At 43.3% G+C, this 24,529-nt stretch overlaps 1 protein-coding gene across 1 annotated transcript in view; it reads right to left on the bottom strand.

Moving 5' to 3' along the window:
- RUFY1 (RUN and FYVE domain containing 1) overlaps nucleotides 1-22,200 on the bottom strand; it is a 53,455-nt gene extending 31,255 nt beyond the window's left edge. Inside the window, exons 1-5 of the mRNA XM_069468574.1 lie at nucleotides 21,894-22,200; nucleotides 13,180-13,353; nucleotides 11,356-11,473; nucleotides 7,121-7,222; nucleotides 6,003-6,126 (exon numbers count right to left, since the gene is read on the bottom strand). Coding sequence (XP_069324675.1) covers nucleotides 6,003-6,126; nucleotides 7,121-7,222; nucleotides 11,356-11,473; nucleotides 13,180-13,353; nucleotides 21,894-22,185 — 810 coding nt within the window. The 5' untranslated portion in view covers nucleotides 22,186-22,200. The remainder of the gene's footprint in view (nucleotides 1-6,002; nucleotides 6,127-7,120; nucleotides 7,223-11,355; nucleotides 11,474-13,179; nucleotides 13,354-21,893) is intronic.
- Nucleotides 22,201-24,529: the final 2,329 nt, after the last annotated feature.

Here is a 24,529-nt window from a genome sequence, read left to right as displayed (position 1 = left end):
GTTATTTCAGGAAAATTCTCTACCCCTCCTGGGAACTGGGGAGGAGCAAGTATAAGGAGGACCTTACACATCTAAACATCAAGGGCTTTGCTAAGAAATAAAGCACTTGAGAGTGAGTAAGGGGAGCCATTCCTATTTGAAATACAAGAAAACTGGGTGCAACCTAAATGTCCATCAATAGAGCAAAGTTTACATCAATTGTGTTAGAGCCATGTCATGGAACTGCAGTCCTCAACCCCCAGGGACCAGTCTGTGGCCTGGGCCACACAGAAGGAGGTGAGCTGCAGGCAAGCTGAAGCTTCAACTATATTTATAGCTGCTCCCCATTGCTCGCATCACCGCATAAGCTCCGCCTCCTGTCAGATCAGCATGGGTGGCATCAGATTCTCATAGGAGCATGAACCCTACTGCGTATGCAAGGGATCTAGGTTGCGGCTCCTTATCAGAATCTAAGGCCTGATGAGCTGAGGTGGGGCTCAGGCAGTGATGCTAGTGCTGGGAAGTGGCTGCAAATACAGATTATCATTAATTAGCAGAGATAAATAAATATAAATAAATAAAACAATAAATATAATGTGCTTAAATCATCCCCAAACCACCCTCCACCCCTGTCCGTGGAAAAATTGTCTTCTCTGAAACCAGTCCCTGGTGCCAAAAAGGTTAGAGACCACTGTCATAGAATCTCCATGACCATAACAAAGAATGCAACTGATAGATGTGTAATGATATAAAAAAGCTCCAGGATACAATTTTAAGTCAAAGAATAATATGTACAGCATTAACCCCATTATAGTAATTGCACTTGAAGCTTAATGACACTTTAGGTCTGATAATTAAAAAAAGAAAAAAAAGCCCAAAGCTATGTGTGATGGTTTTAAGACATACCTCCAACTTCTCTGATATGCCTCCCACCACGGGGAACCTATATTCCCAATCCTTGAACCTGGGAGGCCTTAGTGGCTGTCTTGATGAGTAAAATGCAGTACAAATGATGCTGTGTGACTTCCGCAGCTAGGTGTAAAGAGGCACTACAGCTTCCACCTGGCTCCTTCTCTCGAGGCACATACCTTTAAAGTTCTGAGCTTCCATGTAAGAAGTCTAGGCTCCCCTGAAGCCACGCTGGTGGGGACCACATGAAGACCACATGCAAAAAGAGATGCCCTAGAGGCCTGCTGTTCCAGCCCCCAGCTCTTTCGGTCTTCTCAGACCAGAAGACAGACACGGGAGAGAGCAGGCCTTCAGGCGATTCCGACCCCAGCCACCATCTGACTGTGATCACATGAGTTCTTGAGCAAGAACCACCTCGCCGAACCCAGTCAACCCCGACTGTGAGAGATACCGTGATTGTTGTCGCTTGACTGTTATTGACTTGTTACACAATAATAGAAAACCAGAAAAGATTTAATTTACAACAAAACCTATGTATACATAAATGCATAGAAAAAGAGAAAAGCGTCTAGAAAGATTTTCCCCAAAATTGTTACCATTACCTGTGGGGAACAGAGAGGAACTCAGGGGGGATGGGAGAAAGGGAGATTGAATTTCTCTTTGAACATTATAGACTTCTGTAATGCCCAATTTTCCCCAACAAGCATGCATTTCTTTTGTAATAAAAAATTAAGTCATAAAAAACATATTCAACTGGAAAAAAACAACAGAATACCCAAAGCAGAAATGATAAATGAGAGTTGGTTTTTCAAAGTCTAACAAAGTAGATAAATCTCTACCATTGATGTGATATATAAATATGATCAATATTTAGCAAATGCGAAGTATTACAAACGAGAACAATGAGATTTTAAAAAGCTGTAAGAGAATACTTTCATATAACTCTGGCTTAATAGATCTGAAGGAAATGATTTCTAGAAAACTATAAATGACTAAAAAATTGTCCTAAAACTTAGGAAACCAACAAACTGATCAAAAACTATGCCAAAATTAAAGTAGTCAAAAAACTAAGACCAAAAAAGGCATAAGAGTGAAGTGGTCATACCAATTAATTCTAGTAAACCTTCAAAGGAAAAATAATTCCTCCTCTGATAAACTGTGTTGGAAAACAAGAAAAACAACATTTTCCAGTTTATTTTATGAGATTACTATAATCTTGACATCAAAAAGTGGCAAAGGTAGTATAGAAAAGAAAATTCAGAACAGTTTCACCTATGCGCAGACACACGAAAATTCCAAATAAACCATAAACATGAAATCCAGGGGTAAACAATGACCAAGCAGGACTAACTTTAGAAATACAGGCATAACCTTACAATGGGAAACCTAAGAATTAATTGAATTATATTTATGGGTTAAAAACAGATAAACATGTCAACACATGCCAAAAATGGTATTTGACAGCATTCAATGGTCATTTCTAATAAAAACACAAAGTAAACTGGTGCAGAACAGTAACACGAGAAATCGGATGTCAAGAGCAAACATTCACACTTCATGGTGACATGCTAGAGGCACTGCCATTCAGGACAGGACTAGACCAGAATGCTCACTAACGTTATCTATTATTTAATAAAAATCTCAAAGGAGTTTTTATTTTGCAATTTACGAAAAAGATGTTGAAGTTCATCTGGCAGAATGGACAGCCCAGAACTATTGAAAACAGAAGTGCGACACAGTAGACAGCAGGCTACTGCCAGAGTGTGGGACACACCACGTGGCGCCAGTGCTTGAAAGCAGGTGCTACTGGCACAGGGATGAAGAGGGCCAGGGACCAAACAGGAGAGTTCAAAAATAAACTAAACATAGTATGGATATTTCACATATGATAAAGCTAGAATTTCAAATTATCAGAAAAAGAATATATTTAATAAGTGATATTGAGAACATTGGCATACTATTTATAAATAAAATCTAGATTCCCATTTCACACCATTGTCAAAACAAATGATAAATTTTTTTTTTTTTTTTTTTTTTGAGACAGAGTCTCAGTCTGTTGCCCAGGCTAGAGTGAGTGCCGTGGCGTCAGTCTAGCTCACAGCAACCTCAAACTCCTGGACTCAAGCGATCCTACTGCCTCAGCCTCCCGAGTAGCTGGGACTACAGGCATGCGCCACCATGCCCGGCTAATTTTTTTTGTATATATATATTTTAGTTGTCCATATAATTTCTTTCTATTTTTAGTAGAGACGGGGTCTCGCTCTTGCTCAGGCTGGTCTTGAACTCCTGACCTCGAGCGATCCACCCGCCCCGGCCTCCCAGAGTGCTAGGATTACAGGCGTGAGCCACCGTGCCTGGCCTAAATTATTGAAATGTAAAAAATAGATATCTGTTTTTAAAAATTAGGTTAATTTTTAGGTGGAAAAGGACTTTCAAAGGACAGTACCTTGGAAGGTATAAACTAAACATCTGCTAAATTTGACTGCAAAATAATAAAAAATTCTATAGGGCAAACCACCCCTAAGAAATCAGAAAAAAAAATTTATCACAAAAAATTCTGATAAAGGGTCAATATCTTTAGTCTGTAACAAAGAAGTGGAAAAAGATAGAAAACTAAGAAAAATGGGCAAAGGATATGAAAAGATAGTCACAAATGCTGAACCACCAATGGCAAATAAAACATGAAGAAAATACTTATAAATTGAAATGAGTTGTTTTATCAGATTGAAAAAAACCAAGAGTGCTCATCATATCCCACGTCAGCAAGAGGAAACGGGTTCTCTCACATGTTGCCAATGGAGTGTACAATGGAAGACTTTTCTGGAGGTCAATTTTACAGGATCTATCAAAATGTAGAATGTGTGTACTTTGACATAGTAATCTAAAATTTATCTTAAGGAAATACATGGACAAGAATAAAAGAGCTTTAAGGATGTTAATATTGCTGTTACAATATGGAAACAACCAAAATTAATAAGGTATTAGGTTAAATTATAGTAATTAAAAAATGGAATACTGGCCAGACTCGGTGGCTCACACCTGTAATCCAAGCACTATGGGAGCCCAAGGAAGGAGGATCACTTGAGGCCTGGAGTTTGAGACCAGCCTGGGCAACATAGTGAGACCCCTGTCTCTACAAAAAATTAAAAAATTAGCTGAGCATGGTGGCAAACACCTGTACTCCAAGCTACTGAGGAGGATGAGGCAGGAGAATCACTTGAGCCCAGGAGTTCGAGGCTGCAGTGAGCTATGATTGCACCATTGCACTCCAGCCTGTGAAACTCTGTCTCAAAAAAAAAAAAAGAATACAGGCCAGCTGTGGTGGCCTGTAATCCTAGCACTCTGAGAGGCCCAGGCAGGAGTAACACTTGATTGAGGTCAGGAGTTTGAGACCAGCCTGAGCAAGAGTGAGACCCCATCTCTACTAAAAATAGAAAAATTAGCCAGGCATGGTGATGTGTGCCTGTAGTCCCAGCTACTTGGGAGGCTGAGGCAGGAGGATCGCTTGAGCCCAGGCATTTGAGGTTGCAGTAAGCTATGAAGACACCACTGCACTCTAGCCCAGGTGATGTAGCAAGACCCTGTTTCAAAAAAAAAAAAGAATATCATTTACAATGGTTTTACATCTCTATTGTCACTGAGAGCTGTGTGGAACGTTTTGTTAAAGTTTTAAAAATTACAAAATGGAGTACTTAGAATAATCATAGTTTGGCTTAGTAAACAAAGAAAATGCCAAAACATCTCACTCTAAAATACACAAATACACACATGGACACCTTTGTTCATGTGCTAGAAGCATATATACCAACATGTAACACTGGATTAACTGTCTCTATGTAATGGGAGTTGTGTGTGATATTTAGTTTCTTGTTTCTTTTCTTTTTTTTTTTTGAGACAGTCTTACTCTGTCACCCTGAGTAGAGTGCAGTGGCAGTGGCGTCATCATAGCTCACTGTGACTTCAAACTCCTGGGCTCAAGCGATCCTCCTGCCTCAGTCTCCTGAGTAGCTGGGGACTACAGGTGCATGCCACGATGCCCAGCTAATTTTTCTATTTTTAGTAGAGACAGTGTCTCGCTCTTGCTCAGGCTGGCCTTGAACTCTTGAGCTCAAGCAATCCTCCCACCTCAGCCTCCCAGAGTGATAGGATTACAGGTGTGAGCCACTGCACCTGGCCGATGTTCAGTTTCTTTTCAAAAACGTATGTTTGAAAAAGTTTCAACATGCAAAAAAAACCCAAAAAACTGTTTTTTAAAAAAAGGAAGGAGAGGCTACAAAAAAAGTTACCTGGGTGTGGAGGGATGAGGGAAGCTTTAGCTTTTTCAGGTCCAAACGAGTGGCAGGAAGAAAGCTGGGCAGTAGCCCAGCCACAGCTACAAGAGGGTGCAGGTGGAGGATGGGTCAGGCAGACATTTGCAGTCCCTGCCACTGGGAGCTCAGGCCTCAGTCCTGGTCCCCAACTCCCATGCAGGAAGAAAGCCCATCCTGAGGGGGCTGTGCCTCCCCACAGGAGCTCCACACCTTACGACTTACTCTCCTTTGGGCCCCATTTATTGACTTGGATTCACAGATCTCTCCTGACTCTATCTTACCACTTTCCATCCAACCTTTTGGAACTTCTAGACTAGTCTTCTCAATGTTTTTGCTGTCTCTATTCTGGGCTACTTCTAACTCATGACCTGAATGGCTGCTAGACTGAGCTTTCTCAAACCCAGGCCTGATCATTTCAGTGTACAGCTTAAAAACTTCCAGCAACTTCCCAAAGCTCAAGGGATACAAGCTAACCCCGTTAGCATGGCACTGATGGCCTAACAACTGGGCCCAGCCCCACCTTCACTGCGCCCACTGAGCATCCTAAGTTCCAGCCACAGAGAACTGCCTGCCGGTTCCCAAACAAGCCGAGCTCTGTGTGTGCCTCTGCCATGCCACTTCCTCAGCCTTCCCTGAGACCTTCCCTAGCCGCTCCCCTCCTCCTCAGCACAGTACCTCACCCAGTCCCCTACCAGAGGGCTGTCTGCCAGCTGCCCCTTTTTTTGGGAGCGCATAGCTGTAGATGCTACGTAACATCCCTGGCCTACTGAAGATATTCTATCTAGAGCCGAAATTCCATTTTACCTGAGAATCCAAGTCCTCTCCTTTTAAGCAGAGATTGGCATCAAGAACATTGAGTCCCACCAGCAGGCCGACAATCACCATCCCTTCTTCCTCCATCATTAATGCCTCAGGCTCATAGAACTCACTGCAAGAGATGGACAAGACAAGGACAAGGCAGAGAAACACCTTTACTCCTCCTTCACCCCCACCAGCCAGAAGCTACCTGGTGTGAATTTTCTTCCTTCCTTTCTATTTCCCTCCGTCACCTTGTCACCTCGAGTGCTGTTTCCTCTCCTCTCTTCCTATGGCTTAGAACGGGCTCTTCCCTCCTCCTGTCTAACTAAGGTTAACTCCTCTGTTTAGGCCCAGGACAGGCCTTCTCATCTCCTCTCGGCCACCGCATTCTTGACGTCACTCTGCCCCTCCTATGTCTCAAGTGGTTCCTCTTCCATGGTGATATGAACTACTTCTACAATTACGCTCACGAAAACAATAACGGGATTCCAAAGATTCCTCACATCCAGGAATAAAACTCTTCCCTCTTCCCTGTGTCCTACAGAGCAACGCTTGCTGCCTTTATGTCCTTAAATGCCAGTCATCTCAGCCGATTGCTGTGGGGCTCCATCCCCTATTACTGCTTTAGTCACCAAGGATTTACTAGGTTACCAAATCCAGTGGCACCCAGGCCACTGCGTGTATGTGTTCATGAGAACTTACTGTCTTAAGAATCAGTTCATTAGCAAAGTGACAGATACGGCAATTACCCTGATTTCATCATTATACAATGTATGCATGCATTGAAACACCACACTGTACCCCATAAATATGTATAATTATGTGTCAATTATAAATAAAACACTAAAAAACTTAGGTTTTAGGCCATGCTATAAAAGTTACTTTATCTCAATTAGACAAGAGATTTAACTCTAGAGAGATTCTTCCCTTGTATTAATAAATTATCAGAGTCTACAGAAAAGTTCTTTTATAATGATTGTTTACTCATATAGTTATAAATATAAAAAATGAACCAGTCATAAATTTTTGTGAACATTATACTCTCATTTTAATTAAAAATTATCTATAGAGCTATGTTCTAATTATTTACAAAGCAAAAGATAAGAAGAGAGGTGACATAATACCTTAAGAGATGTTTATTGTCTATAAGCACTTTCAGATAATCTGCCAGTTTCTTTTGCATGAGTGCAAGATAAAGCCAAGCTCTGCCTCTTCCCATAGCTGTCCTAGAATTCAGAGAGTCAAACTGTTGTGGTATAACAACAACAAGCACAGAACAAACCCTCAATTTAGCCAGACAGATACACATGTTCATACATATTCATGCTTATGAATGCAGAGAATACTCTAAGAATAGCTGCTTTGGGGGGGGTGGGGGCAGAAACGCGCACCATGTGGGCAGGCAGAGAGAACGGCTCACTGCACACCTTTGGCCACCACTTGAATTTTGTACCAGGGCATGTATTTTTTTTTCAACACAAAAGGAAAAAATTTTAAGCCACAAAAATCTGATTTATAGAACAAATACAATTAGACAATGCTTTGCATATATTTATAAAATTTCATAGGGAGCCAGGAAATAATAGGTTAGATTTGTATAATGGATAAACATTCTTTTAAAAGACTAACACAGGCCGGGCGCAGTGGCTCACGCCTGTAATCCTAGCACTCTGGGAGGCCGAGGCGGGTGGATTGCTCGAGGTCAGGAGTTCGAGACCAGCCTGAGCAAGAGCGAGACCCTGTCTCTACTAAAAATAGAAAGAAATTATATGGACAACTAAAAATCTATATGGAAAAAATTAACCGGGCATGGTGGCGCATGCCTGTAGTCCCAGCTACCCGGGAGGCTGAGGCAGCAGGATCGCTTAAGCCCAGGAGTTTGAGGTTGCTGTGAGCTAAGCTGATGCCAAGGCACTCACCCTAGCCAGGGCAACAGAGTGAGACTCTGTTTCAAGGAAAAAAAAAAAAAAAAAAAGACTAACACAGAACATAGTGCTTGTTAAAGTGTTTACGTCTCATAAGATTTCTAAGGCATTAGCTCAAAGGTGCAATTCTATGTTTTATTTTTAATCGTGGTAAATTACACACAACATAAATTTATGATCGTAACCATTTTTAAGCATATAATTCAGTAGTGTTAAGTACACTCACACTGTTGTACAACCAATCTCTACACTCACACTGTTGTACGACCAATCTCAAAGGTACAATTGTGAAAAGGCCTATATTAAACATTAAGAGAAAGAAAAGAGCCGGGTTCAGTGGCACTCGCCTGTAGTCCCAGCTGTCAGGAGACTAAGGCAGGAGGATCACTTGAGCCCAGGTGTGCAAGGCTGTAGTGTGACTGCACCTGTGAACAGCCACTGCACTCCAGCCTGGGCAACATAGTGAGACCCCCACCTCTTAAAAAAAAAAAAGGGGGGGGCCTCCCAATTATAGACTTAAAACTGTTTAATGAAGAAAAAGATTCTGTTCTAAGAGAGTAGCTGCATTTGTAACATCCAAGAAAGTAGCAAGGTAAGGCTGTAATCAATAACCTGCATAAAAGGAGCTCTCAGAGACAAAGACCATGCTACGAGGGTCAGAATCACCCTCGGTAATTTCAGAAGTCAGGCTCAGAAGGGTTAATCTAATTTCATCAATAAAAAAGCCTTTGAAACACACATGCAGACACATAATAAATGTTAAAGCAGAGTAAAAGGGAGAGGAAATAGAATAAAAAAGATATTTACTGTTGGCATGGTGTGAAAAGCAGAGGCTGACGTGTGTAGTCCAGGGGGCAGGGGGAGTGTACAACTTTCTATTGGCAATGTGACAACAGGTTATTAAAATTCTACATCTAGTAATATATCCTCAGGAAATAACTTACGAGGGACACAAAGTGGTACACTTGGGAATGGTCACCCCAGCACTGTTTGTGATAATGAGAATCTGAAGGCAACCACAAAGCACAAAGGGGGATGAACAAATTAGCTATACAACAGAATACTCTTTGGCCATTTAAGAAATGATGCTTATCGGGAGGTCGAGGTGAGAGGATCGCTTGAGCCCAAGAGTTTGAGACCAGCCTGAGCAACAAAGCAAGACCTCGTCTGAAACAAAAAATGATGCTGTGGATGAATATTTGATATAGAAAGGTTTAAACTCTAATATTAAATGTAAAAAAAACTACAAAACAGTATATGCAGTTTAAAACTGAATTTTTTTGGAATAGCAATACCTACACTTAGTTTAGAAACCAGAAAGTATTAAAAAGTATACAGCTGCAGCCCTCTCAGACCTGTCCTCCACTTCCCCATTCCCCTAGTGTTCTTGGTTTAGGTTCATTTCTAAACCATTTTTATGAATCTGAAAACAAGTACAAGTATAAATTCTTTTCTCCACTTTTTACAAAAAAAAATTAACATGTGTCACATACTCTTCTCAACTGGCTTATTTCACTTAACATCATCTTGAAAATCTTTCCATATCAGTACACTAAGGACGGAGTTCATTCTTTCATAGATTTAGTGTTTCATTATTGGACCACACTGTAATTTATCTAGCTGGTTTTCTTTTTTAAATCTAGGCTGGTTCTAACCTTCTGCTGCTACAAATAATGCTGCAATAGAGAATTCTGCACCTGTCACCTTCATGTGTGATATCTGTAGGATAGAACACCTGTAAGTGGCATTGCTGGGTCAAAGGGCAAATGCATTTGTAGTTTTGGTGGATAGTGCTAAGCTGTCCTCTATGAGAATGCGTGCTATACAGTGCCATGGTGTGTGTGTGTCGGGGGCTAGGGGGTAAAATAAAAATAGAATCTTATCTATTTGTCTGACTACACGCTGAAAGGATCTGGAAGAATACTGACAACAATTTTTGTTTTTTTAAAAGACAGGATCTTGCCCAGGCTGCTCTTGAACTCCTGGCCTCAAGTGATACTCCTGCCTTGGCCTCCCCCAAGTGCTGAGAACCATTGTGCCTAGCAGATATCAGCAGTAGTTGTTTTCTGGGTAGCGAAATAATATTAAGTTTGACAATTTCTTTCTTTCTTTTTTTTTTTTTTTTGAGACAGAGTCTCGCTTTGTTGCCCGGGTTAGAGTGAGTGCCGTGGCGTCAGCCTAGCTCACAGCAACCTCAAACTCCTGGGCTTAAACGATCCTACTGCCTCAGCCTCCCGAGTAGCTGGGACTACAGCCATGCGCCACTATGCCCGGCTAATTTTTTCCTATATATATATTTTAGTTGTCCATATAATTTCTTTCTATTTTTAGTAGAGACAGGGTCTCGCTCTTGCTCAGGCTGGTCTCGATCTCCTGACCTTGAGTGATCCACCCGCCTCAGTCTCCCAGAGTGCTAGGATTACAGGCATGAGCCACCACGCCCGGCCAAGTTTGACAATTTCATTGTAAAAAAAAATTACCTTTTTGGCTTGCTTTTGTTTCCTAATTATTTACTCAGAAAAGGTATGGGAAATTGTACCATATACAGAACAACAGGTCTGGGCATGGTGGCTCATGCCTCTGATCCAATCCTGAGAAGAATGCACAGGGCCTGACAGCAATGGAGTTTTGTGGGATTCAGAGGGTTTTAGGGTCAAAAGGACCTGTGTTCTCTTCTGGGCTCCACCACTCACTTGGCAAGGGTCCTTGGACAAATTACTTAAACACTCTAAGTCTCAGTTTCCACTCTTGTAAATAAGGATACCAACACCTATCCTAGAGGGCTGTTGTGGAGAATTAAATGAGATGAAAAGAAATGTCCTCAGCATACGCCTGGCATAGAGCAAACCCCTGTGTGAGACTCTGTAAGAGGGTTCTGTTATATTGGCCCAAGGGTCCATAAGGTGCCTTCTAAATGCCAGGTTCCATGATGATGCCTTATTGGTGTTCTGCTGACTTTGAGCCTATGCATAGAGGTCCCAAGAGCAAATCCAGACATGGCAAGTAATTACTCACAGCCTATTCACACATGCCCCTTGTCATGGAGACTAAAATCTGGCCCAAAATGTATTATTCAGAAAACTGCCCATATGTATCTGAAGCAGTTGATTCCAGGAGTATAATCATTAACTCCTTTTCCCTCTGTGAGTGCTCTTTGGTTGACAACACCTTTTCAATCTATTTAACCTGTGTGGCAAGCAGGAATCACTGTTCCCATTTTAAAGAAAAGGAAAATGAGGCCCAGAGGGGCAAAGCTTGCTCAGGATCATGTGCATAACGAGCAGCAGAGCTGGGACTAAAGTCTAAGTAGAGTGTGGTTCATGCTACAGTTTGTTCCAAATTTAGAAAAGTGTGATCAGCAAAGAATTGAGAAATGGGTAAATGAGAGGGAGTTTTTTAAAAAAATCAAATAAATGTAACTACTTCTCACTCACTTTAATTCTGGCAGATTTCTGACACTAGTAGCTATATCTGATGCTTCTGGACAAAGTTTCTCCACCAGCTCCAAAGGACCAAAGAAAGATTTATTTTGGCCAATAAAACTCTTCTTAACTAAAAGAGAAAACAGAAGTGCTATTTATAATAACAGGTTGCAAAATTTCTTCAGGGACCCACAGTCTCTTTCCCAAAAGCCAAATGAAAGTTGCAAAGCTCCAGTACTTAATTCTTTTCATTTAGCCTTGGAGACTGGGAGAGGCCAAGTAACAAATTAGCTCTCCCTCTGACTACTAATAGAGTTTCTCTGATATACCTACTATGCTCTTTCTCCAAGGAGTTACTGCCCATGCAATAAAATAGGTCCCTCATATGATCATCTGTGAAATTCTTCCCTTTTATTCCTTCTGACGGCAAGATCAATGCTTGATTTTTTTCAAATGATCGCTATCATTTGTCACCTGAACTGCTGTAATAACTTAACTGGTCTCACTGCTCCTAGTATTGTCACCTCCCCACCCTTGCAATCTGCTCTACACATAGCTAGAAGTTCTTTTTTTTTTTGAGACAGAGTCTCGCTTTGTTGCCCGGGCTAGAGTGAGTGCCGTGGCATCAGCCTAGCTCACAGCAACCTCAAACTCCTGGGCTTAAGCGATCCTACTGCCTCAGCCTCCCGAGTAGCTGGGACTACAGGCATGCGCCACCATGCCCGGCTAATTTTTTCTATATATATTTTAGTTGGCCAGATAATTTCTTTCTATTTTTAGTAGAGACGGGGTCTCACTCTTGCTCAGGCTGGTCTCGAACTCCTGACCTTGAGCGATCCACCCGCCTCGGCCTCCCAGAGTGCTAGGATTACAGGCGTGAGCCACCGCGCCCGGCCTAGAAGTTCTTTTAAAAATGCAAGGTAGGTTACATTTCTCTTTTATTTAAAATCCTGCAAATACACTTAACATAAAATCCAACTCCTCATCTTTAAGGGTTTACATAATCCAGCCCCACCTACTCCCCTGACCTCATCTCTTCCCATTCTCTCTCTCAGCACACTTCAGTTACTTGGTCTTCCTCAAGCCAAGGCTGGTCTCACTCAGGGCCTCTGCCTTTTGCATCTGTTTGTTTCTTGCCCCAAAACTCTGCATAGCCGGCTTCTTCTTCTCCTTTGGGTCTTGGCTCACATTTCACCTTCTCAGAAAGATCATCCCCTCCCACCCTGGCTGAAAGTTTCCTTCCTTGATTCTTTGTCATTTAACTCATTTTGCCTCCGTGAATTTGCAGCATTTCGTAATGTTTGTTTCTGCCTTTATTGTCCGTTTTGTCCTCTAGAACTGCACTGTCCAAGGCAGTCACTAGCCACATGTGCTACTGAGCACTTGAACCGTGGCTCGTGCAACTGAGGAACTGAATTGAGATGTGCTGTAAATGTAAAACGCACAGCGGATTTTTAAGCCTTAGATGAAAAAGAATGTAAAATATCTCAATAAGGCTTTTAAATATGGATTATGTGTCAAATGATTATATTTTGGATACACTGAGTTCAATAAAATATATTTAAATTAATCTTTAAATTTTAAAGTAGATTAGTGCTTTTATCCTTTTTTTTTTTTTAACGTGGCTACTAAAAATTAAAAATTGCCTATGTATCTTGCGTGACATTTCTTTTGGACAGCACTGCTCTAGAATGTCGCTTTTTGAGGGCAGGGACCTGTCTGTTCTGTACACTGCTGTTAACCCAGCACCCAGAACAAAGGTTGGCACTGATGTATAAATGCTGAGCCAACACCTAGCCCAAATTCCCACTCTCCCGAACGCCCCCGCAGGCTCACCTTTCAGCCCGTGTTTGAGGCAGTGCTCCATCACTACAAAGAACTGCTGCAAGGGAGCGTGGTCTGCATCCAGGCTGCGGCCCAGGCTCAGGGCCGACTGGAGCAAGACCTTGATGCTGAGTTTCATCATGTGCGTCAGGTTGGTACGCTCCTCCATCATCTGGCACTTGGAAGCTGTGGGGCAAAGTAGGGACAGCTTCGTTAGTGGACTGAGTGCGGTCCGGGGTGGAGAGGTCGGACGTCGGGCGGTGGAGGGAAGACGGGCCAGGCAGGGGACCAAACGGTCCGTTCAGGGCGCGGACGTGCTGGCGGGCGAGTAACTGGGACTCGCAGTCAACCGGTCCTTGATGCCTGGAGGCCACAGTCCCACCTGGATGGCTTGGGCCTTGGGTCAGAAGAGAGCCCCTCGACTCCCTACTCGAGGCATCTCCCAGGCGGCTCCGCGCGTTGCTACGGCGACGGCTCTACCAAGACTCACCACGATTGGTCTCTCCCACAACCCTATTCCACTTTCGACCAATGGAAGGGCGCAAATATCAGGAAGCCCCGCTCCAAGCTGGAAGGCGCGCAGGGAGAGCTTTCCTCCCCCCGAAGATTCCTATTGGACAAGTCCAGCTCAAGGTCACGCCCACGGAGCTGGTGGACGCCATTTTGCGTTCTCTGTCTCCGAGAGGGCGGGCCCTACTGCCAGCTTTCGCTGGTCTGTTCTTTTTGTCCCACGCTGGCAGCCGAGTGCCAGCGGGAAAGCGTCTTCCCCTCGGTTCCAGATTCTAATTCTTGTTGTTGCCGATCTTTCGTCCACGGCTAGTGGGCAATTCCTAGTTTTACACACTTTTTTTGCAGGTGAAACCCTTAGAATCACGTGAACTCAGCTACAACTCCATCAATCTTGTTGCTATGTTTTGAGAATTAAAAAAAGCCTGTCTATAGTCAGTATTGGATATCTGTGATAAGTGCTTGGCAAGTGTTCTCTCAAACTCAGTAAGCTGGCATCCTAGAAATTAAAAAAAAAAAATTTAGACCCCAAACTAAGAGAGTCCTGGCAGGAAAATTAACCCCGGTGCAAAGCCGGGCCTTCCCCGGCGGTGCGCCCCTTTCTCCCGCGCCTACGTTCTGTCTTTCAAAGATATGTCGGTCGGATTGGGGCAGGGAGGTCGTATTGTTTTACTTTGCAGCTCTCTCCTAGTATTTATTCTGTGAAGATGCCTGCTCCATCTTTTGACTTTGATGTTGAATTGCTTGCCTTTGTCTTACTGATCTGTATATTCTGGATATTAAGCCTTTGTTTTATTTCATGGGCATCAATATGGATATATAGTTAAAAGAGCTTATGTATACATATATACATAGTTTTTTTAAACTATAGTTAAATCTGAAAGAATGGTAACATGACTAAATTTGTAATAAAGGTCTTAAGTAAATATCGAGACACCCTGGGACTAAAAATTCTAAACTCAGCAAAATCCAAGAAGGTAGGGGGAGAGCTGATGGGAAAGAAAAGAACAGTCCAAGTATTCTAAACAGAAAAGAAGCCAAACTCTGTAAAATAATTTAAGGAGATTTATTCTGAGCCAAATTTGACGGCCATGACCTGCAGCCACACCCAAGAAGCCTTGAACAAGTGGACTTGCTGTGAGTGGGTTATAGTTTTGTTTTATACATTTCAAGGAGGCAAGGCTTACGAGTAAAGCCATAAATCAATACATGGAAGGCATACGTTGGTTTGGCCCAAAACGTGGGCCTTCTCAAAGGAGGGGGGGTAGTTTTACAGGTTACAGGTAGGTTTAAATATTCTTTGACTTGTAATTGGTTAAAGACATGAAGATTTGTCTAAAGGCTTGGAATGTTTTAAGATAAGGAGGTCTGTTAATCAGAGATAAGCCACCAGACATATATTCGTTGTGTAAATTGAGGACCTGCAGATTTGTCTTGCATAGCCTTAGGCCTGTTAGTGAGTTACAAAGGATATCTCCGAGAAGGGAGGGGGCATGTGTGGCATGTCTGACCTCCCTCCTCATGGCAGGCAATTTAGTTTTAGGATATCCCCTTGGCCAGGAGGGGGTCCATTCAGTCAGCTGGTCAGGGGGAAGCCTTAAGATTTCATTTTAGTTCACAGTATTTTGGTTGTGGACAGGGAAAAGTGGGTTAAGAAAAGCATTTGGATGGGAGTGGTATAAATACCTTTAAATTTCAAGAGAATCCTATGTATTACCTTTATAAATATTAAAACTTTAATGAAGGCTGGTCGCGGTGGCTCAAGCCTGTAATCCTAGCACTCTGGAAGGCCGAGGAAGGTGGATTGTTTGAGCTCAGGAGTTCGAGACCAGCCTGAGCAAAAAACGAGACCCCCGTCTCTACTAAAAAATAGAAAGAAATTAACCGGACAACTAAAGATATATAGAAAAAAAAGTAGCAGAGCATGGTGGCACATGCCTGTAGTCCCAGCTATTCAGGAGGCTGAGGCAGGAGGATTGCTTGAGCCCAGGAGTTTGAGGTTGCTGTGAGCTAGGCTGATGCCACGGCACTCTAGCCCGGGCAACAGAGTGAGACTCTGTCTCAAAAAAAAAAAAAAAAAAAAAAAAACTTTAATGAAATGTATAATTGGCAAAGGAAATAAAAATTGTAAAACCTCATCAAGGGGGGAGAAACCCTGAAGAGATCAATAACCATGGAAACAATTTGTAAAGATTTATCCTTAAAGAAGTCACCATGCCCAGTTCTATAATCTAGTGGTTCTCAAATTAGAATAAATATATATACACTTAAGTCTTGACAAGGGCTAGGCATGCCCAGGTATTTTAAGGAACTCAATTTCCAGATCCTCCAGTTTCACTGGCCTGTTTCTCCTCCTACTCTACAGAAGGGCCGGTCACTGCTTATACCCTGTATTCTTGATGCAGTGCCCAGGGGTGCAGAAAGCCCCACACAAATGGAGGCAAAGCAATTAATCAAGTAACCAAAACCAGGAAGAGTTTCCAGTTTCTCGTTCTTTATTTTACTTAGTTAAACCTGGTCTTGGGGGAGAGAGGTGGTGTGTAGCCCTCTGCTGAGCAGAAAGTTAAACATCCCCCACAAATATAAATATATGCAATTGTTTTCAGCCAGTTCCAATTTGCATCCCTAGGATGTGCCATTAACTTGGACATTGTCCATGAATCAAATGAGCCAAAACTGCGTGACTTCAGGTTTTTGATGAAAATGGATTTGAGCCTGATAAAAGTTTTTGTCAAAAAATACTGTATTGGCAAAGGTGTAATAAAATAAGCACTATTTAGATGTCCCCAACCATTTTGAGTTTTCTGTGTTAAGCAAGGTGTCTAAGTGAAAGAATAACAAGTATAATTATCATTTGATAAGTCTTGGTAAAACCTTTTTTTGGTAACTTCCCAGAAGTTGAGAAATTTCTTTAATATGATTAGGTTGCAAGTCAGATGATGTTCAATTATTTGCTTTGAACAGAAATAAAAGAACAAAAAGTGATTTTTGATATTAGATCCATGTGATTTGGGGCATATAACCTGGAAGGATTTCAAAGATGAGCAACACTGCTATAATGAAACTGTCCATTTCTATTATTTATATGAACCAGGTTTCTCAGGAATATCTATAAAAAACAAAAAATAGGACTAAAATTGATGCTGAATTCTATCACATTTTAGCTATAAATCATAATATTTATTCATCTACAGATACATGCTAATGATAAAAACCAACACCATTTACCTCGTTAAGAGATGCAGTATTTATTTATGTATAATAATTCTTTTTTTTTTTTCTTTCTTTTTTTTTTTTTTTGAGACAGAGTCTCACTCTGTTGCCCAGGCTAGAGTGAGTGCCGTGGCGTCAGCCTAGCTCACAGCAACCTCAAACTCCTGAGCTCAAGCAATCCTCCTGTCTCAGCCTCCCGAGTAGCTGGGACTACAGGCATGCACCACCATGCCCGGCTAATTTTTTCTATATATATTTTTTAGCTGTCCATATAATTTCTTTCTATTTTTAGTAGAGATGGGGTCTCGCTCTTGCTCAGGCTGGTCTCGAACTCCTGAGCTCAAACAATCCGCCCACCTTGGCCTCCCAGAGTGCTAGGATTACAGGCGTGAGCCACCGCGCCCGGCCTATAATAATTCTTTATAAAAATGATGTTTGTGTTCCTGTTATCAATGTAGCATTATTAATAAACTTAATGGCAAAATTCATTCCAGAAGAAAATTTTTTCATACATCTAGAGCTTTAGTCACAAGAAAAATTTAATAAATTTTAACTTATTTACATATTTTTTGCTGAGATATAGGATGAACTATAACATTTTAAAAAATATATAAATCTATTACATTAAGATAAGAATCTATACCAGCAGTGGAATGGAAATTAGAGTTCAAAGACTAAAAGGGAAAATGTAAACTTTTCAATATTAAATAACTAGCTATTTATTTTTAAGATGGATGGTGGTGATTATCAGTTCATTAAGGTATTTACAGACCATTTGATACACTTCAAACAACGATGTAAAAGTTTTATTTTAAAATGTCAATATGTACACTAAACCGAATTCTTAGTAACTTTAAAGTTATGATGAACATTTTTATATGTCGTCTTTAAAAGTTGGAGATTTTTTTAGGGGGTTATGTGAGCAGAAAATGTCAAGACCAGTGTACCAGGCAATCAGCACTGGGTGGCAGTGGCTCTGACCACTGTTTCTGGGAGTGTGGCAGCGTTCTGTGGCCATCTCATGAGTCCCTTGCTATCTGTCACCTGTGCCCATTTGTACTCAGTCATGGAACATTAGAGCTGGAATGATCTTTGAGCAGTTCCATCTCTCAATTTTACTACCTTTGTGACGGTGAAGCTATTCACATCTCTAAGCTTCATTAATAATTGTTCAACACAACACACAGAATATCACAAAGTTTTACACTTTCTGAATTGCCAAATAAACAGTCTGATCAGGGATCTCAACCTTGACTATCTTACAGGACAGGGCCCGTAACATACATGTTGAGAGGATGGGCTGGAGAGAACATGCCCAGTCTCAAAGGGGTTCTGCAGATGTTTCTGTTGGGTTCTGAATTATAGAAGTGTGACTGATTTTTTTCTGAGACAGAATCTAACTGTCACGCCAGCTAGAATGCAGTGGTATCATTGTAGCTCAATGCAACCTCAAACTCCTGGGCTCAAGTGATCTTCCTGCCTCAGCCTCCCAAGTAGCTGAGACTAGAGATACACACCACAATGGCTGGTTAATTTTTTTCTATTGTTTGTAGAGACAGGGTCTTGCTCTTGCTCAGGCTGGTCTCGAACTCCTGACCTCAAGCGATCCTCCCACCTCAGCCTCCCAGAGTACTGGGATTATAAGCATGAGCCACTGCACCCAGCCTGACTGATTCTTTATAAATTTGATTTTTAGTTTTGGTATCTTGAAAGATCTTATAATATAGTGTTAACCTGTATTGATAGGAAGAAAAACATTTTAAACTTTCCTAATTTTTAAGAATCTTCACTTATCTCAATGACTTAAGTAGTTTGGCAATGCAAAGGGGAAAAAATGTTGAGGAGCTGCACCAGTTACACTTGGAAAATAAAATCTGCCATGGAAGAGAATAGAAAGGCATAATACATACCTCTGACCTAATGACAAATATATCTACATAATTTTAAAATGAAAGGATGCCTTCTATGAGCATCCATGTCTAAGACATTGTACTTGGCACGTTAATTCTTATAGCATGGTTTTGTTACTTCAATTTTAGTAGGCATCACTCTAATAAGCAACATGTAGCCCTATGTGCACATCCTTGGAAAGATACAATAAATAGTACTGGGGACAGCTTCTGGGAAGGAGGACTTATTAGTTGTTGAATGTTCTTTTGTATGGTTTGATTTCTTTAAAATCATATTCATTTATTGCCTTTAAAAAAAAAATCCCAAAAAACCAACAGGACACCTATGGATAACACAATCACTGTGGTACCAGACCCCACATGGGTAACTTTTTTTTTTTTTTTTTTTTTTGAGACAGAGTCTCGCTCTGTTGCCCAGGCTAGAGTGAGTGCCGTGGCATCAGCCTAGCTCACAGCAACCTCAAACTCCTGGGCTTGAGTGATCCTACTGCCTCAGCCTCCTGAGTAGCTGGGACTATAGATATGTGCCACCATGCCCGGCTATTTTTTTCTATGTATATTTTAGTTGGCCAGATAATTTCTTTCTATTTTTAGTAGAGACGGGGGTCTCACTCTTGCTCAGGCTGGTCTCGAACTCCTGATATCGAGCGATCCACCCGCCTCAGCCTCCCAGAGTACTAGGATTACAGGCATGAGCCACCGTGCCCAGCCGGGATAACATTTTAAAACAAGTATTGAAAGCATTCTTCAACATTCCACAGCGTTTTCCTTTAACCTGTAATCAGGGAAAAATGTTATCCGGCAAGAGTGCTGCTCACATCGCATCTCTGCTCCTAAACTGCTCCCTCTGAAAACTGTCACTGTCCTTACTGCTGTGTAGGCAGATTAGTGGGAAAAGAGATGGATGAGCCGTCCTTGGCCCTGGCCCTGGTTGCAGTGGTGGCCCGTTTTTCTCCTACCCAGCTCTTCTGAAGCCTCTGCAGAGCTGCTGCCTGTGGCCCATTTCCTTCCCCCACCTCCACTTCCTACTCGATGGCTTCAAATCCTGGTGACCTTTGAGCCCAGCCATTTAACTCATCCAGCAGTTCCCCAAATTTCAGTCCTTTGTAACCCATGGTCACCATTTTTTGCCAGATTGGCAGTTATTTATTCAGTACTTTCTTTAAATTGATTAATAAAAAAATCTATGTGTTATATATCCTGACATTTTACAGTTATTATTATTTTTTTAGAGATGGGGTCTCCCTCTGTTGCCCAGGCTGGAATGCACTAGTGTGATCATAGCCCACTGCAGCTTCAAATTCCTGGATGAAAGCAATCCTCTCACCTCAGCCTCCCTACTACAGGTGTGTGCCACCATGCTCAGCTAATTTTTAAAATTGTTTGTAGAGACGGGGTCTTGCTATATTGCCCAGGCTGGTCTCGAACTGCTGGCCTCAAGCAATCCTTCTGCATTGGCCTCCCAAAGTGCTGGGATTATGGGTGTGAGTGGCCATGCCCAGCTCTGAAATTCTTAATAATTTTATCTTTGAATTTGTTTTGTAAGTGAAGTCAATTGGGACAAAGGACTGTGTGTGTGGGGGGGGAGGTTGGGCCTTGGAGCAGGGCTCATGTGTGGGCCCACCTTCCACTGCCTCCCTGGGACAGATCTTCAGCTGCCCTGGCCCACTCAGGCTGCCCTGGGGCTTCTCCCTACCCGTCCTGATCCCCCCTTTGCAACTACACCTGGCCCAGGAAGGGGTCAGCTGACATTCTGAGGAGTTGTGCCCTCAGAATGTCAGGGCAGGCTGGGTACCACAGCACATTAGGCAAGCAAGTGGGCAGGGACCTCTCACCCACCCCCTCCCTGCAGGGAAGTTATAATCCATTATGGTGGTAGTAAGGGAAGGATGACTTCATTTTGCTCCAAGCCCCGAATTTTGCACTAGGCCTCCCAAATTATTTAGCTGGCCCCATGTAATAGATACCATTATCATCCCTGTTTTATAAAGAGGGAAACTGGATTAAAAAGTTAAGTGACTTCACCAAGTTATTCAGAACTGGTAGAGCCAGGACTTGAACCAAGACAGTCTGCTTTTCGAGCCCATGCCCTTAGTCACAACTTCACTGCCTCTTTCTTTTTTTTTTTTTTTTTTTTTGCTGAAGTGCCATAGCGTCAGCCTAGCTCACAGCAACCTCAAACTCCTGGCCTTAAGCGATCCTCCTGCCTCAGCCTTTCGAGTAGCTGGGACTACAGGCATGCGCCACCATGCCCAGCTAATTTTTTTTTTCTATATATATTTTTAGCTGTTCAGATCATTTCTTTCTATTTTTAGTAGAGACGGGTCTCGCTCTTGCTCAGACTGGTCTCGAACTCCTGACCTCCAGCGATCCTCCCGCCTCGGCCTCCCAGAGTGCTAGATTACAGGCATGAGCAACCACACCCCGCCGGAATTCAATTTTTAATTGAAGTTTAATTTTACATTTAAACGTCACACGTGGCTAGGGGCTACTGCATGGGATAGCATAGCTCTGAATGTCTGGCTTTAGAGGTCTTTCTAAGTCAAAATTTTACTATCATAATCATTTAATGTTTTCATTCTTTTCACTGATATGCTGAAACTCCATTCTAGATTGCAGGGGCTGAAAAGGATTTTAAGAGATCATTGGGTGACCTCACGGGCCGGGAGAGGATGGGAGGGCTGGTGGCCCGTCCCCGTCACAGCGCGTGAGAGCGCTCCGGGGAGCCCACCCTCCCAACAGGCGACCCGGGCATCGCGGATTTAAAAGCAAGAGAACAGTACTGGTTTCATCTTAAGTATTTCAAAAACTAATACAGATTACTTATGCCTAAATCCGCCATTTCCTTCATCTAAAGTGACCGGTGAGCGGCGTGCCGCGGTTCCGGGCGCGCACCCAGGAACGCCGCTCGCGGGTGCCGGCGGCCGGGCGGCCTGTCGGAGCGCCCGCCCTCACAGGGCAGGCGGACGGGCGGCGGCGCGTCGGCAGGCTCCTCACGGCTTGTCTAACCAGCGCAGCAGGTCCCGCGCCCTCGCCGGCCGGCTCCCGCCGAGACCAGGCCCGCCACACGTGGGGCGGCGGCCCCGCCGAGCCTACCTGCGCGCGCCGCGCCGTCCCCGCCGTCGCCGCCGCCGCCCAGCACCGCGGCCGCGCGCAGCGCACTCCCGCAGCTGGCCGACAGGTTCTCCGTGGCCTTTCGCGCCAGGGTCAGGATGGGTGTCGACCAGCCTTCGGCTGCCGCCCGCGGCCTCCCCACACTCCGCAGCTCGCCCGGGGTCGGCAGCTGGCTCCGATCCACGATCTCGAACTCTTCTCCAGCCTCGGGCGCCGGCTCCGGCCCACGCGCAGACTCCCGCCCCGCCGCGCAGCTGTCTTCCCGGGCGGCCATCTTGGCTGGTCACGTGGGCGCGGCGGGTACAGTTTTCGCGAGACTCTTTTCCCTCTTCATCGCCCGCCTTGCTTTCTTTCACTTAAAAAAGTTTTGGGAAAGTACAAATTATGACATAAGATACACATCCCTAGCAGCCGGGAGGACTTGTTTGCATGAAAGTTCCTCTTCAACGTTCTTGCAGGACCCCTGTGCACCCTGCCGGGCACTTAACAGGCCCTCCCCAAGCCCCCCAACGTCCCCCCAGCTCCCCCCGACCCCCACCGCGCGCCTTGTTTGTCTGTAACACTATTTCCTCTTTTTAGTTTTTATCTCATATTTTATATTTTCCACTTCGTCAGTTTTCTGCGGCACTCTTTATCACAAGCCCTAAAAGGGCGATGGAGGAAACTCTGGGACAGGTGAGGCAGGAAAGTAGGATTTTTTTTTTTTTTTTTTTTTTTGAGACAGTCTCACTGTGTTGCCCGGGCTAGAGTGCCATGGCGTCAGCCTAGCTCACAGCAACCTCAGACTCCTGGGCTCAAGCAATCCTTCCGCCTCAGCCCCCCAGAGTGCTAGGATTAGGGGCATGAGACACCACGCCCAGCTGGATTTTTTTCTTTTTTAATGGAATCACTTATGACAGCTTGGCAGGAGAGAGTACAAAGTGGTGGCCTGGTGGCCTGGGAATCAGAAGATCTGGATTCTACTATTAATTAGTTTAGTGGAATAACAATAGAACTGACCTGATTATTAAATAAGATTTTGCAGTAAGGACTGCATGGCAGATGTTAGCAATTGTGATTGCTGATACCCAACTATGCAGCTTGGGTAAGTCACTATATACTTTGACAACCCAAAATAAGTGACTGAGGCAAAAGTCTCAATCAATGGAGGTTTATTAAGTGAAAGTTGAGGATGTGCCAGGAAAAACACAAACCACGGACAAATCCGTGGTTGTTTTTCCAAAGGGGAATTTGGGGCCGGGCGTGGTGGCTCACGCCTGTAATCCTAGCACTCTGGGAGGCCGAGGCGGGTGGATCCCTTGAGGTCAGGAGTTCGAGACCAGCCTGAGCAAGAGCGAGACCCCGTCTCTACTAAAAATAAAAAGAAATTATCTGGACAACTAAAATATATATAGAAAAAAATTAGCCGGGCCTGGTGGCACATGCCTGTAGTCCCAGCTACTCGGGAGGCTGAAGCAGGAGGATCGATTAAGCCCAGGAGTTTGAGGTTGCTGTGAGCTAGGCTGACGCCACAGCACTCACTCTAGCCCAGGCAACAAAGCAAGACTCTGTCTCAAAAAAACAAAAAAAAAAAACAAAAAAAAAAAACCAAAGGGGAATTTGGGAGTTTCAGTATTTAAAGGGGGATAGGGAATGCAGAAAGGAAAAAAAAAAAAAAAAGCAGAGGTGGGTGGGCAGTGGTCTTACAGTGGTCTTACATTCTTGTGAGACCCAGGAAAATCTACATTTTACATGAGACAAAGCCAGTGTTAGAATAGAAAAAGGGAGTGAAAGAAGCATCAATTATGTAGCTGTCCCTGGGCAGGTGGAAGAATGTGTGATCCTCTCTTGTGTGTTCTGCACCTGGGAAGATAAACTTGTAATTCATTATTAGCGTGGAATTGAACAGGCTTTAGTTTTAGGAGCTAGACTTAGCCTACAGTCCTAATGTCCTTGCTTATGGGAGGCCAGCAAGGAGTTCCCTTAATGAATGGTTTGTGGGGCCAGCTCTTCACAGGTGCCTGAGGCCCTTACCTTCCCTTTTATGTAAGGATTTGCCGGGGTGGTCCTGAGATTTTTATTTTCTTTTACAACTTGGACAGCGTTTAGTCTATTTCCTCACTTGGAAATGCAATTATTATTATTTTTTTTAGAGACAGGATCTTGTTCTGTCATGTAGGCTAGAGTACAGTGGTGTGATCTTAGCTCACTGCTGCCTTCAATTCCTGGACAAGTAGGGCAGGCAGACCTGATCAAATTAAGCCCAGCTGCTTCCTGGATCTCAGTTTTGGTCCAGCTTACTTCACTAGTTTCATGATCTACCTGGTCCCTGAAGGTCAGATGTTCTTGGTGGGGCAGTGCTACTTCCTAAGGGAGTGTTTTGGAAATTTGTGGGGTTGGTGTTTGAGTTGCCATAATAGTTAAGGGCATGCTACCAGTCTTGCTGGGCTGCAGCAGACAGGGATGAAGATAGGCTAGAGTAACAAAGAATTGCCCCACATCCTTCATGACTTTCCAGTGGTCCTGGACATTTACACAGGCAAAAAGTTTGTTTATAATGATCAGAGCCTGGGACTTAATTCCATTTTGCATAAAAACATAAACTCTATTTTGGGAATACTTAATAGTGTATCAGGCAG

Source organism: Eulemur rufifrons, chromosome 5 (genome assembly GCF_041146395.1).
Source record: "Eulemur rufifrons isolate Redbay chromosome 5, OSU_ERuf_1, whole genome shotgun sequence".
Lineage (NCBI taxonomy): Eukaryota > Metazoa > Chordata > Mammalia > Primates > Lemuridae > Eulemur > Eulemur rufifrons.
Note: the sequence above shows the minus strand (reverse complement) of the source record. Positions and strands in the feature narration are given on the sequence as shown.